This window comes from Mustela lutreola, chromosome 8 (assembly GCF_030435805.1).
Source record: "Mustela lutreola isolate mMusLut2 chromosome 8, mMusLut2.pri, whole genome shotgun sequence".
In the NCBI taxonomy this organism is placed as follows: Eukaryota; Metazoa; Chordata; class Mammalia; order Carnivora; family Mustelidae; genus Mustela; species Mustela lutreola.
Window position 1 is genome coordinate 56561036 of NC_081297.1, and position 13291 is coordinate 56574326.

Consider the following 13291-nt stretch of genomic DNA (forward strand, 5'->3'; position numbering starts at 1 on the left):
GTTAGTAGCTTATTATATCATTCCACCAAGAAAGATGGCGGCTTGGATTAAGGTGGTAGCAGTGGAAGTGTGGGAAATCATCAGATTTTTGATGTACTTTGAAATTAGAGTGAATGAGTTTTGCCTTCTGATTACTTTGATCTTCAGTTTATTCTTCCATAAAAAAGGAACGATAATGCCTACTTTGTGTCTAACTCTGTGCACACAACAGAGTGAGTAGTTCTAGAAGTAATTCTAGAAGTGAGGGCTCCTTAGGATCTGAACCATCAAATATTAGGTATTCTTTACACATCTGACCAGCCATCGTGGGTAACAGAGTCTGAAGACCTTGTCACTCTTCAGTGATTGATCTCTTGCCTTGGGCCTGTGCTTACAGCTATATCAAACATTGGAATTCTTTCTTTTGGAAGAAGCATTTACCTGAATTGACTTAAAAAAAAAAAAAAAACCCTTGGGGTGCCTGGGTGGCTCAGTTGGTTGGACGACTGCCTTCGGCTCGGGTCATGATCCCAGAGTCCCGGGATCGAGTCCCGCATCAGGCTCCCAGCTCCACGGGGAGTCTGCTTCTCCCTCTGACCTTCTCCTCGCTCATGCTCTCTCTCACTGTCTCTCTCTCAAATAAATAAATAAAAAAAATTAAAAAACCCAGATAATTCTTAAAATACCAAAGTACTAAGAAAAAGTAGAAGCTAACAGGAAGGGGTAAATAAAATTCTCTTTTCTATTTCTTGTAGTCTTTTACTGTCCGCTTATCATTGAAATAGGTAAGAGTCTCACCTATGCAGGATAACATGGCTTCTACACTGATTGGGAAAAGGGTATATATAAGATACCAATTCTGAATGGAAATGTGTTCATTCATAAGAGAAAAACAGTACCAGTGAGCAGCAAGGGAAAGGGGTCTCTCAGTCATTGTTCTTTCCCTTCTTACTGTGGAATGATATTTTCTGAGCATCTACTGTGTGCAAGCACATTGCACTTGTTATCTCACATGTTTTTTCAGTGACTCCGTAAGGTGTGTCTGATGCCTGCTCTTACAAATGAGGAGGCCCAGGCTTAGTTACCTGATTGCTAAGTTGTAGAAACCAGACTCTTCTAGCCAAATTCACATCAAATTACAGAGTTCATAAAATTTATCCACTACAACATGCTTGCTGCCTTCTATACTCTGGAGCTTGAATGTTCTTTATTTTGATGGGTGCTACCCCTAACTCACCCTATTACTATGTTCAGTCTTTTCCTTATAGCAGAGGTGGTACTAGAGCACAAGGGTGATGCTCTCATATTCTCCATAAAATGCCAACTTTTGGGGTCTCTGGCTGGGTCAGTTGGTAGAGCATGCGACTCTTAATCTTGGGTTTGTGAGTTTGAGCCCCATGTTAAAAAAAAAAACTTTAAAAAAAAATACCAACTTAAAAAAAAAAAATACCAACTTTTCTTTATTTTAACTTTTTCTCTCCCAAGTACATATAAGCTCCAGAATGTTGCTGCTTGATTTTTGCTTGTAGGAATTGAGGAATTATTACTGGTTTTATCAGAATTACTTTGTGTCTGTGTATATGTACATGCACACACATGTATCTAGTATCTTAGTTAGGAGTGAAGTGTATTTTTCTCACATTAAGGAAATCTAGAGGTAGTCAGTCTAGTCTGGAACTGCTCTAGTCAAGGATCCAGGTTTCTTTTGTCTGTTTCCTCATGATCGGTGGTTTTCAATCTTAGTATCATCTCACAATCCCAGATGGCTGTTTCTACATTTAAGCCAATAGGAATTAGGGTAAGTAAAGAAGGTCTACCCACTTCCTCTAAGGGTACTTCATAGAGGTTGTATTTACTGCTTGTATTTACTGTATTTATTTCGTAGGGCTGCCATAATAAAATACGACAGACTGGATGGCTTAAGGAACAGAAATTTATTTTCTCAGTTCTGGAGGCTGGAAGTCCAAGATCGAAGTGTTGGCGGATTTGGTTTCTCTAGAAACCTTTCTCCTGGACTTGCAAATGGCTGCCTTCTCACTGTCATCTCACAGTTTTTCCTCTGCCCATGTATTTCTCATGTCTCTTTGTGTGTCTGAATTTCCTCTTCTTATAAAGATATCAGTCAGATTAGATTAGGGCCCCACCCCACTCATTTTAACTTAATCACCTCCTTAAAGATCCCTATCTCAGGATGCCTGGGTGGCTCAGTGGGTTAAAGCCTCTGCCTTCGGCTCAGGTCATGATCCCAGGGTCCTGGGATTGAGCCCCGCATCAGGCTCTCTGCTCCTCAGGGAGCCTGCTTCCTTTCCTCTCCCTCTGCCTGCCTCTCTGCCTACTTGTGATCTCTTTCAAATAAATAAATAAATAAAATCTTAAAAAAAAAAAAAAAAAAAAGACTCCCATCTCCAAATAATAGTCACATTCTGAGATACAGGAGGTTAGGGATTCAACATGCAAGTTTGGAGGGGGACATAGTTTAATTCCTAACACTACTTCTTATATCTCATGGACTAGAACTTAGTCATGTCCTCGTATTTAGCTACAATGGAGGTTGGGATCCGTGTAGCTTTTTTCCAGGCAGCCATATGCCCAACCTAAAACCAGTGGTTCTGCTAAGGAAGAGGTAATTGGATATTGCAGAATAAATAGTGGACTCTCCTTTGCAGCAGAGGCTTAAGGAATAGCGATTCTTAAAGGTCTTTAGTTCCTTTATATGAACTTGGATTCTTCTTTCATTTCTCTAGCAATCTCACATTTCATTTTATATTTTGAAATATTCTTTTAATACTACATTGTTGGCTTAGGTGTCCTCTCTACCTAACAAGCAGTGACATTGACTTCTAAAGTCATCACAGTAGGGCAAGGTAGACTTATCCACATAGCATTTAAGTTAGTAATAGAAGGCATCCTGAAATGCCATGAACAGTAGCTAAGTTGTAATTTTTTATTCTCTTTGCCAGAATGTATTCTCTGGATTCAGCTGGGAGCACTTTTGCCAGGGCGTGGGAGAATACAGTATGAACTTTCAAGGTCCTGTGCCTCCCTAAGATTCTGTGATATTTTCTACATAGTGGCATTACTATGATAAAACTAAAGAAAATGGAAGCAACAGAAGGAAAGGCACCCACCCACTGGTGCTCTTTGCTTAAAAGAGGAGGAAATTTGATTTGTTCTGTTTTGCTCACAGAAGTAAAATGGGCATTTTTTGGCCAGAAATGTAGAGAAGCTAATAGAAACTATAATGATGCCCAACATTTTAGTCCATCAATTAAAAGCACCTGTAGTTCTCATTTCAGGACAAGTACAGCCGTAACAGATATTGAACAAAGAAAGAAGGTACATGTCCAGAACATTTTAGTCTTGTTCCTTTCTTTAGTTTGCCTAAGAAATTGCTCTAGACATCAGCCAACTCCTGTGGCTCTCTTTATACACCAGTAAATCCTTTTGCATTTATAGAGCAGAGTGATTTTCTTAACACTTACCTGATCTAAAAATTGGTAAAATTGTTGTCATTATTGTTATTTTTATTGGCCTAGTACTAGTGAAACCTGTGACTGTTGACTTTTGAAGTCCTTAAAGGACTTAGTAACTGTCACATAACTGTAGCCTTACATGTTCCAGAAATACTTTACTCTCTAGTCCCCCATATTCTGCTTTCTCTCTTTGAAGAAAAGGGAGTATTGGACCCATGTCTCTTATTTATAACTCAGTAGGGTCTTTTATCATACCTACCCAGGGCGGTTGAGCCAATTACCTCTTCAAGCATGCAGTTATCATACTGTTCTCGGTTTTCGTCCTTTGAGCACTGTAGTGAAAAGAACATGGGATTTTGTAATCAAGAAGACCTGGGTTTGAATTCTACCTCCTTATACATATTGTGTGGCCCTGAACAATTCACTTACTATTTCTTACTGTTAATATTTCATTCAAAAATTGAGATAATTTTTTATACCTTGAGAAGATCAAATAAGATATTCTCTGTAAACTGTAAAAAATCTAAAGTCATGCGGGTGAACCAGATTGAGGAAAAAGATGGGAGAATGTAGAAACCCAATTTTTGAACCCCCAAATTTGTCCACCACCAACACTCTGTAGAGAGACTTCGGTTCTAGGCACCCCTTTCATCCCACACTTCATGCCCCAGAACACTCTTGAATGTCTACCTTGGAACACCTACAACTTTGGCTTTGGGATAGATTCAGCTAGGTTGGAATCCTGCCCTTGCTCCTCTTATATTAACTTGAGAAAGTTATTTAATTCCTCTGAGCTTTAGTTTCTTCCTTTCTTTTTTCTTTTCTTTTTTTTTTTTTTTTTAAGATTTTATTTATTTGTCAGAGGGAGAGAGAGAGAGAGAACACAAGCAAGGGGAGCAGCAGGCAGAGGGAGAAGCAGGCTTCCCACTGAGCAAGGAGCCCAGTGAGGGACTTGATCCCAGGACCCTGGAATCATGACCTGAGCCTAAGGCAGACGCTTAACTGACTGAGCCACCCAGGCATCCCTGAGCTCAGTTTCTTCATCTGAAAATACCCTGACAAGAGTTTTGTTTGGATTAAATAAAGTAATGTGTAGGAAAAATAAATCAGAGTCAAAGAAAGCATGTAGACTTTGGAATCAGACAACACCAGTGTTCTCATGTGGTTCTGTTATTTAGTAGTGGTATGACCTTGGGCAAGGTGATTAACTTCTCTTGATGATCATGAGTTGAAGTGCAAAAAGCACCAGGTTCATAATTGTGCTCAGTGAACATTAGTGCTTTTTCCTTTTCTCCCAACTCCAGTCAAATGTAGGAATAAATTTGCCCTGCATGAGCGCAGACTTGTTTTGTTTTTACCGTGCCATTTTAACTATAAGGATGTTTTGTCCCCATTGTCTTGACTCCTAAGGGCATTTGTGTGTGTGGTTTGTGTGTGTTTATGTGTGTGTGTATGTTTAAATAACATACAATAAAATGCACAGATCTTAGGCATTCAGTTCATAACTTTTGATAGTTGCATACACCCATGTAACCACATCCCTCAGTAAGACAGAATATTTCCATCACTTGAAGGATCCCTTTTACCCGTATTTTACCCCCATTCCTAAGCAGGCACTTCCTGATTTAAATCGTTGTAGTTTAGTTTTCTGTGTCCATTAACTTCTTGTAAATGGAATTTTTTTTTTTTTAAAGGAAGTTCTGCTTTCTTTTACCTACCATAAAAGTTTGAGATCCATCCATGTTTTTGTGTATTTCAGTATATTCCCAGCAAAGTCCCCTAGTCTTTCTGATAATGATCAAATCACTGGTCCCTTCCCAAACCAGTCACAAAAAGTAAACAATTACCATAATTGGTGTACCTAATTAAGGTCCACCACCTCGGGTTCAGAATAGGGTCAGTTTCTCTGATCATGTGTCTTCAGAACAAGGCAAACACCAAAAGTTCTTTCTTTTTTATTGTGGCACAGTGTTCTATGAACATATAGTAATTTGTTTATCTATTCTCTTGAGCCTCTAGATTTTGAACAGTTTAAAATCTATTTTTTCAATTGAGAGTCATTTATTCTTGCTATACAAATTGGCAGAGGAATGGTAAGTTTACAAGAATTTTGCCACAGGGTAGGTCAGAATTTTTGGCCTCTAGCTATTGTCTTCTTGTTTACATTCTGTCTACTTGACCATAGATTAAAAGGGAGAAAATGCCCTTCTGTCTCTGAGTATCCCCTATATAATATATTCTTTTTGGCCTCATGCCTAGAAAGTTGTTTATGAGTTGATGGAAGGATATATAGTTTCACTGTGCTCTGGAAGGTACTTACCTTGGCAGTCAAAAAATTTATGGGGAATATGCAGTTTTCTCCCTGAAAAAATTGCCAGATCTTGGCTCCCAATCATCTTCCCTGTATCATCCTATTTCCTCACTCCATCTCCTTGTCCCCCACTTCTGACAGTCCCCTCTGTGCAGCTTTGAGCCGCTGAGTGTCCTCAGGAGACATTCTGGCTTAAAGTTATACTGTTTGCCTGGATGAAATGTACAATGTGCAGAGAGAGTTTGTAGGGAAGCACGTATCTTGGCTCTCCTGGGATGTTAATGTCTTTGCTTTGTTCTAGTCAAGTTATATATGAAATAGTTCTTTTCTTCTTTTGACTGCCCCAAGCCCTTCATCTCCTCTCTGTACCAAATAAACCATCAAGAGTAGAAATTACTTCTCTGCTTTTAACCCTTTTCTACTAGCTTTATTCTTGCTCCTTAAGACTTTTAAAAAAGTTATTAAATTGTCTTTGTCTTGTCCCTCAGCTGGAACCTTCACTTTTTGCATTGAAAAAATTGCTTCCAGAAATTTTTTGCCATAAGAAAAAGGAGAGACTTCCACATAGGACTGGAAATGAACTTAGTTAAAGTTTATTTTGTAGAACAAAAGAGAGCCTCAGCTCAAGAAATACAATTTTGAGCTCATTGTGTCTTCCAGTGGATCTTGACTCTGAATGGTAACACTCTGACCTCTCTTAACTAGCTGTTGTTAAGTTGAAGGTAGCTTTTTTTTATCCTGAAGCAAAATGGTGAGGAAATAAAACCATGTGATTTAAAGACCTGCCTTAAGAAGCTGGAAGGGTTTAGAGAAAGGAGGAAGATAAAGTTGTCTCCTGCAAGGGGCTGACTTGGAAGGGAGATTAAGCTTGTTCTTTATGACTTGCACAGAGAACTAAACTGAGGCCAGTGACAGGAAGTAACTGGAAAGGAAGTTTTGCCTCTTTATACTTTCCCCCGAAACAAGGTTTGTATATGGAAGAGATGACTTCCTTCCACTAGATGTATACAAACAGGGTCAAGCCAGCAATTTTTCAGAGTTATTGATGATTCAGGAACGTGACTGAGAAGGTCCGTGGATATAAAAGGATGAAACTAAATGAGAAAGCTGCTGCATCCCTTTCCAGTTGTGAATTCCATGATTCCGTTGTATCTTTGGTAGACCTTCTGTTTTCTGCCTAGTCTTTGAACATCTGTCCCCTTAATTAGTGGAAGTATTGCATAAAGGTTAATAAAGCAAGTGCTAGAGCCATATTTCCTGGCTTTGAGTCCTGCTCTGCTGTGTACCAGTTGTATGACCTTAAAGTATTTAATTGCTCTGTACTTCAGGTTACTTACCTATAAAATAGTGATGGTAATATATATCTAATACAATTGATGTAAGATTAAATGAGACACTTAGAACACTTTAGGATCATGCCTGACACAACATAAGCACTCCAAAAATTTTAGCTGATACCATCAATTCTCCCTCGCTCGCTCTCTGTCAGTTCTTTCTACTTATAAAGCTAGGCTTGTCTGTCTGGTCCAGGTAGTCCCTCTCTTCACCTACAGTTTCTGATTATCTCAGGATGCTTCTGGCTAGAAGGAATGGTAAACTCAAATCAAAATAGCTTAAGTGAGGGCACCTGGGTGGCTCAGTGGGTTAAGCCTCTGCCTTCGGCTCAGGTCATGATCTCGGGGTCCTGGGATCTAGTCCCACATCCGGCTCTCTGCTCGGCAGGGAGCCTGCCTCCCTCTCTCTCTGCGTGCCTCTCCATCTACTTGTGATTTCTCTCTGTCAAATAAATAAATAAAATCTTAAAAAAAAAATAGCTTAAGTGATAATGGGATTTATGACCTCATGTATCAAGAGGTACAAAGCTAGGAGGATCCAGGCTGACTAATACAGTCTGCCTCATAGCATCAAGGATCTAGACTTATTCTCTCTGCTCCACCATCCTCCTTGAGTTAATAGAATATTGCAATCCAGGCATCATCTGTATACAAGACTACCTTCAGTAAAAGATAACAACCATTTTTTCCCCAGTGGCTTTTTTTTTTTTTAATAGAATGAATTTCTTTGAAGCTACTCACCTGGCAAAGTCCCCTCGTATTTCACTGGGTTTAATTGAGTCACTTGCCCCTTCCTAAATCAATCACAATTACTGATCTAGCTACTTAGGATCTTAGTGAAGTGTCCTAGTCTCTCTGATAATGATCAAATCATGGTCTCTTCCCAAACCAGTCACAAAAAGGAAACAATTACCATTATTGGTGTACCTAATTAAGGTCCACCTTCTAGGTCTCAGAATAGGGTCACCTTCCCTTAAATGAAGGCAAACACCAGAAGAAAGTCTGGGCTAGATTGGTATGTATGGAAAAGGGGGAAGATTTGGTAGTGTGCTAGTGTGCTAGTGTACCTTTTCCTCTGCTGTTGCATTTTCCTTGGAGTAAGAATTTTTCCCTTAGTGCTGTGACTGAGAAGCAGTGTTTAGACACCGTGAAGTTAGTCTAGGTATCCAGATAGTTGAGTCTTTTCTGACTTATGTGTGAAAAGGAGCTGCAAAGTTGTTATTCTCATTTGAAGAAATATACCTATTTGGTAATTGAAACCTGGAAAAAGAAGCACCCAGCTGCTTTTCCATAGCACCTTCCCCCCTTTTTAAAATTGAGATATAATTAACATATAGCTAGGTATAAGTTTAAGGTGTACTACATAATGACTTGACATACATATATACTGAAAATGATTCCCACAGGGCCGCCTGGGTGGCTCAGTTGGTTGAGTGTCTACCTTCAGTGCAGGTCATGATCCCAGGTACCTGGGATGGAGTGCCGAATTGGGCTCCCTGCTCAGCGGGGAGCCTGCTTTTCCCTCTGCCCGTTGCTTCTCTCTTTGCCCGCTGCTTCTCCCTCTGCCTGCTGCTTCTCTCTGTGTGTTCTCTCACTCTGACAAGTAAATAAAATTTTTTTAGAAAAGAAAAGAAAATGATTACCACAATAAGTTTAGTTAACATTCATCTCCTTATATAGCTACAAATTTTTTTTTCCTTGTGATGAGAACTTTTAGGATCTACTTCCTTAACAACTTTCAAATATACCATACAGCAGTGTTAACTGTAGTCATCATGTGGTACGTTGCATCCCTACTAGGTATTTGTCTTCTAATTAGAAACTGGTATCTTTTGACCACCTTCATCCAATTTCCCCATTTGCCAGCCCTCACATTCTCTTTCGGACAGAAAAATCTCTTGAAGATTTTAAGCCTCAAAAAGAAAATACTGAAGGTCTGTTATGTGGTAAAAGAAGTAAACCTAATTTTGTGTGACTGGACAGCAGATTTAGCATCAAGATTGAAACAGTACATAGCTTATTATAGGGAGTAGCTCTGTAGCAGTAAGACTGTTTAAAAAATAGTGGGATGATCCCTTGCTTGGAGTTTCCTAGGAGAGGCTTGCAGGAAGTTACAGAAAGGAAGTTCTGATGTGGGGAGATTGGCAGGGGGGTGGTGTTGCATGAAGGTATATTTAAGAACTCTTACAGTTCTCTATTGAAAACATCTCTATTGATGTTTCCCAGCTAAGAGATATGGAAAAGGCATGTGCTGAGTTTTATTACACTTCAGACTGAAGAGAATGGGTGCTTGATTTACCTATGGGAGAAAAAATCGCAAGTGTGTATATGCAGTCTCCATGAACAGCCTAAGATCCATAAAGCTCCATAGGTTATAACTCTTTTATAGAACCCTCTAGGTACTAGATCCAGTTAATTAAAAAATAGAATATTGGCCATTTTCTTGTATAGTCAGTTTCTTCCAGTATTTGTCATCTTAAATTCAACTGTATGACTATGACTATGTGAATGACTCTCTGGCCTTTTAAAGGCCTTTGTCCAGCCCTCTACAAACTGTCCAGGCACCTGCAAAAGAGTTACCACAAGGTGAACAAAGCAGTAATCTTGGGAACTAATTTACACCAGGATGAGATTACCTGTGCTTCTTAAGGAGCCTTCGGGTCTCATCTTTTTAACTGATTGGAAGGAGGAAAAAATGACAGTGTGACAGTTTTCTTGAATGATTCCTATATGTTTGTTTGGCTCAATTTCTAGGGCCACGTGAAATAAACATGATGTCTGGGAGCGTTTTTAATCTTATTTTTTTTAAGATGGGAAAGAGAAGTATTCAGGATTGAAAGGCAGTCTGTAATCTATAGTAAGGAGGAACCTCTACAAACTTCTGTTTCTTTGTGCTTGGATTACTGGGTTCACTTGCTCACAGGATTTCCCGGGTATCCAGAGTGAGTGATAAAGAGCTGGTTACCCTGCAAGACGGAAGCTCTGTGCCCTGGGAGGCAGGGGAATGACTGAACCCAAATAGGGAATAACAAGGCAAAGATTCTTACGTCCTCATTGCTTAAGATAAAGGAAAGAATTTAAGAATCTATAACCAACATCTGATTTTGCTGCCTTTTGAAGAGGGAGATACTTGAAGTTGGTAACATTGTTGTGGCTTGTGGTAGCTGTGGAAGTTCTCCCTTAGGAAGGGAGAGTGATCCTCGCTGGTAGTGAATAGAACTTTATAATATACTTTTCTTTCTGGAGAGAGTCTAGTGCTCAAGCTGAAAATGTGAGCAAATTTCTGTAGGAAAGGAGACAGGGCAAATAAAGTGCTAAGAGGACTCATACTACATTGCTTTAGAACTGGATCCTGGTGAATCTCAGCATAATTACCCAAGTAAAAGAATCCAGATAATACATGATGTGAAATGCTAGCAAATAGAGACTAATCTATAGTGACAGAAAGCAGATCAGTCATAGACTTGGGGATAGTGGAGTGGGAAGGGGCCTACAAAAGAGCAGGAGGAACCTTGAATGTGCTTGTTATCTCGACTGTGATGATGGTTTCACAGGCATGTGCATGTTCTTAATTCATTATCTTGTACATTTTAAATATATGCAGTTTATTGTATGTCAGTTTTATCTCAGTAAAGCTTTTATTATTTTTTTAAAAGATTCTATTTTTAAGTAATCTCTACACCCATCATGGGGGTTGAACTCACAACCCCAAGATCGAGTCACGCACTCCACTGACAGAGCCAACCAGGCGCCACTACCTCAATAAAGCGTTAAAAAAAAGAAAGAAAGTGGGGCGCCTGGGTGGCTCAGCCGGTAAATGTCTGCCTTTGGCTCAGGTCATGATCCCAGGGCTCTGGGATCAAGCCCCACATTGGGCTCCCTGCTCAGCAAGAAGGCTGCTTCTCCCTCTTCTACTCCCCCTGCTTGTGTTCCTGCTCTCTCTCTGGCAAATAAATAAAATCTTTTAAAAAAAATAGAAAGAGAGAAAGCAGTCAGTCAATCAATCCTGGATCACCATTTATCCAAGGACCCTTTGTGGTTTACAGGGTGGCTGCTGCAGACTAGTATGTGAAGTGCAAGTCTTGTGTGTATGTGAAGTATGGATAAATACCTCCTGTTTAATGCATTTGACATTTCTTTAGGAGTCCTTAGAGCCCACTGTATTATATTGAAGAAGATGTCTAACAGTAACACTATTCAAGAGACCCTGGAAATAATGAAAGAATCAGAAAAAAAACTGGTGGAAGAATCTGTAAGCAAAAACAAGTTTATATCTAAGACTCCAAGTAAAGAAGAAACTGAGAAAGAGAGTGAAGATACTGGTTTGCGTCCAGAGACACAGGTAAGGATTAGAAGTGCATCATAGGCACACTTATTATGCCTTAATAGAAATGTCATTGTAATTGGCATTGGGAATCTGTAAGAAGCTAGTCACTTGATTCTCCCTAAAAACCCAATTTTCAGCTTTCAAGAACTGTCTCCTTCCCTTTTTGTCATAGAATCCCCAGTGAAGTCTAGAGAAGACAATAGTAATTTCCTAATCCATTTGGACCTGCATTACACTGGGTTCTTGCTACATTTGATATTTTTTAACTATCAAAAAATGAACTGTATACAAACACATATTTAACAAGTCATGATATGGTTCATATAATAAATTCTTAAAACTACAGCTGCCTGGCTTTAGACACAGTATTAAATTCATATCCTGGTTGTATTAAAGCAGTCAGAATTTTTTGGGTCAGAAATAACCTGTGAACTTGCTACTTGGTAAATGAGTGAGAAGAATTTCACTCTTTGGTTGCCATGTTGCTTTCCATCCAAATTCATAGTGCAGTGCAGATGTGATGGCAGTAGGTAGCCAGCCAAGCTTCCTCCAGGGCTCCTATTTGGTACCCAAGCAGTTCATACTCTGAGCCTCCTCTGGTTTACCTGTTCTGGTCCTTCTCTTCTCTGTGGTCAGTGCTAGTCTCCTCCGTTAACCAGACCCAAATTATGTAAATCCTTTCTTTCATGCCCAAGGGTTGGACTGGTCGTTCTTACATGCTTAGGAGATAGACTAATGGTAGTAAGTTAGTTTAAAAAGCAGTGGTGGCAACATTTTGGAAGGTTTCGAAAGTTGAAGCATCATTTCTCTTGACAACCCAATTCATTTAGGCCTTTTTTTCTTGAAAGACTAAAACGACAACAACAAAGGGACAAATTAAAATCAGACAGCTCCCTGAAATATTTTGTTCTCTGGCTGCCTGCTTTTCTGCTGTCTTTCCTCTCGCAGTTTACCATATCTCTGTACTAGTTGCTTTTCTTTCCATTATCCTTTGCGTGTAAGTTGTCATTCCCCGCCCATCCTTCCAGAGTTTGTAGAGACAATCTGCCACTGTTCCAGCTATACTTCCAGCCTCCACTGATACCAATAATGAATTTTAAATCCTCAAGACAGATAAGTGATGAATGTTTAATTATATGCTGTCATGTTATATGGAAGATGATAATTAGATGAACTTTGGGTCCAAGTTATTCTCAGGAGACTATTTGAAGTGGTGTTCTGAACTCCTGTTGTGTGTACCCCTTGAAGATAAGCAGAAAAGGATATGTATAAGTGTTATATACCTAATGGACACTCAATTCAGGAGTGTCTTCATCTGGATATACAAATAGGTCATATGGGAAGTTGGAAGGGGACGACGGACTTTTTGTAGCTGCTAGAACAGGGGGATCTGCTGCTGCCATCTACTGGAGCTCCTAGTCATTCTACCAAGTCTTCAGTTTTGTCCCCCACTTCAGAAGCCCTCTCCCCTCTACCATTTCCCAGCAGATCATGTGCCCCTTCAACAACACTAAAAATTCTGCTCTTTATCTTACCTTCCCCCACCTCAACTCATACCCCGGAAGTCCCCCCGGGGTTCTTACTGATGCTATCAAGGGAGTGCCTGTTATAAATTGGAGCTGGAAAATTTGCAAAAAGGGGAGTTTCCTTGCTTATACTATGTGAGACATATTCTTAGAACCAGCAGTTGGAACTCAGAACATCTTTCACATGGAAACAGTGCTATAAAAGGCAGGTTCTGAGATTCAGTTTAGAATGGGCAAATTAACCCTGACCTACCGAACTTAGGGGGGGTCCTTCAACTAACCCATAACAACTGGGAATGACCTCCTAACTGGGCTTTCTGCCTTTAAACTTGTGATCCTTT

At 39.7% G+C, this 13291-nt stretch overlaps 1 protein-coding gene across 21 annotated transcripts in view; it reads left to right on the forward strand.

Moving 5' to 3' along the window:
- The window catches only part of R3HDM2 (R3H domain containing 2), a 163313-nt gene that overhangs the window by 108507 nt on the left and 41515 nt on the right, over positions 1 to 13291 (forward strand). For all 21 annotated transcript variants that reach the window (XM_059184864.1, XM_059184862.1, XM_059184861.1 and 18 more), the window contains one exon: positions 11240 to 11439. In XM_059184864.1, the coding sequence (XP_059040847.1) occupies positions 11275 to 11439 (165 nt within the window). In that variant the 5' untranslated portion in view covers positions 11240 to 11274. Of the gene's footprint in view, positions 1 to 11239; positions 11440 to 13291 lie in introns of those variants that run through there.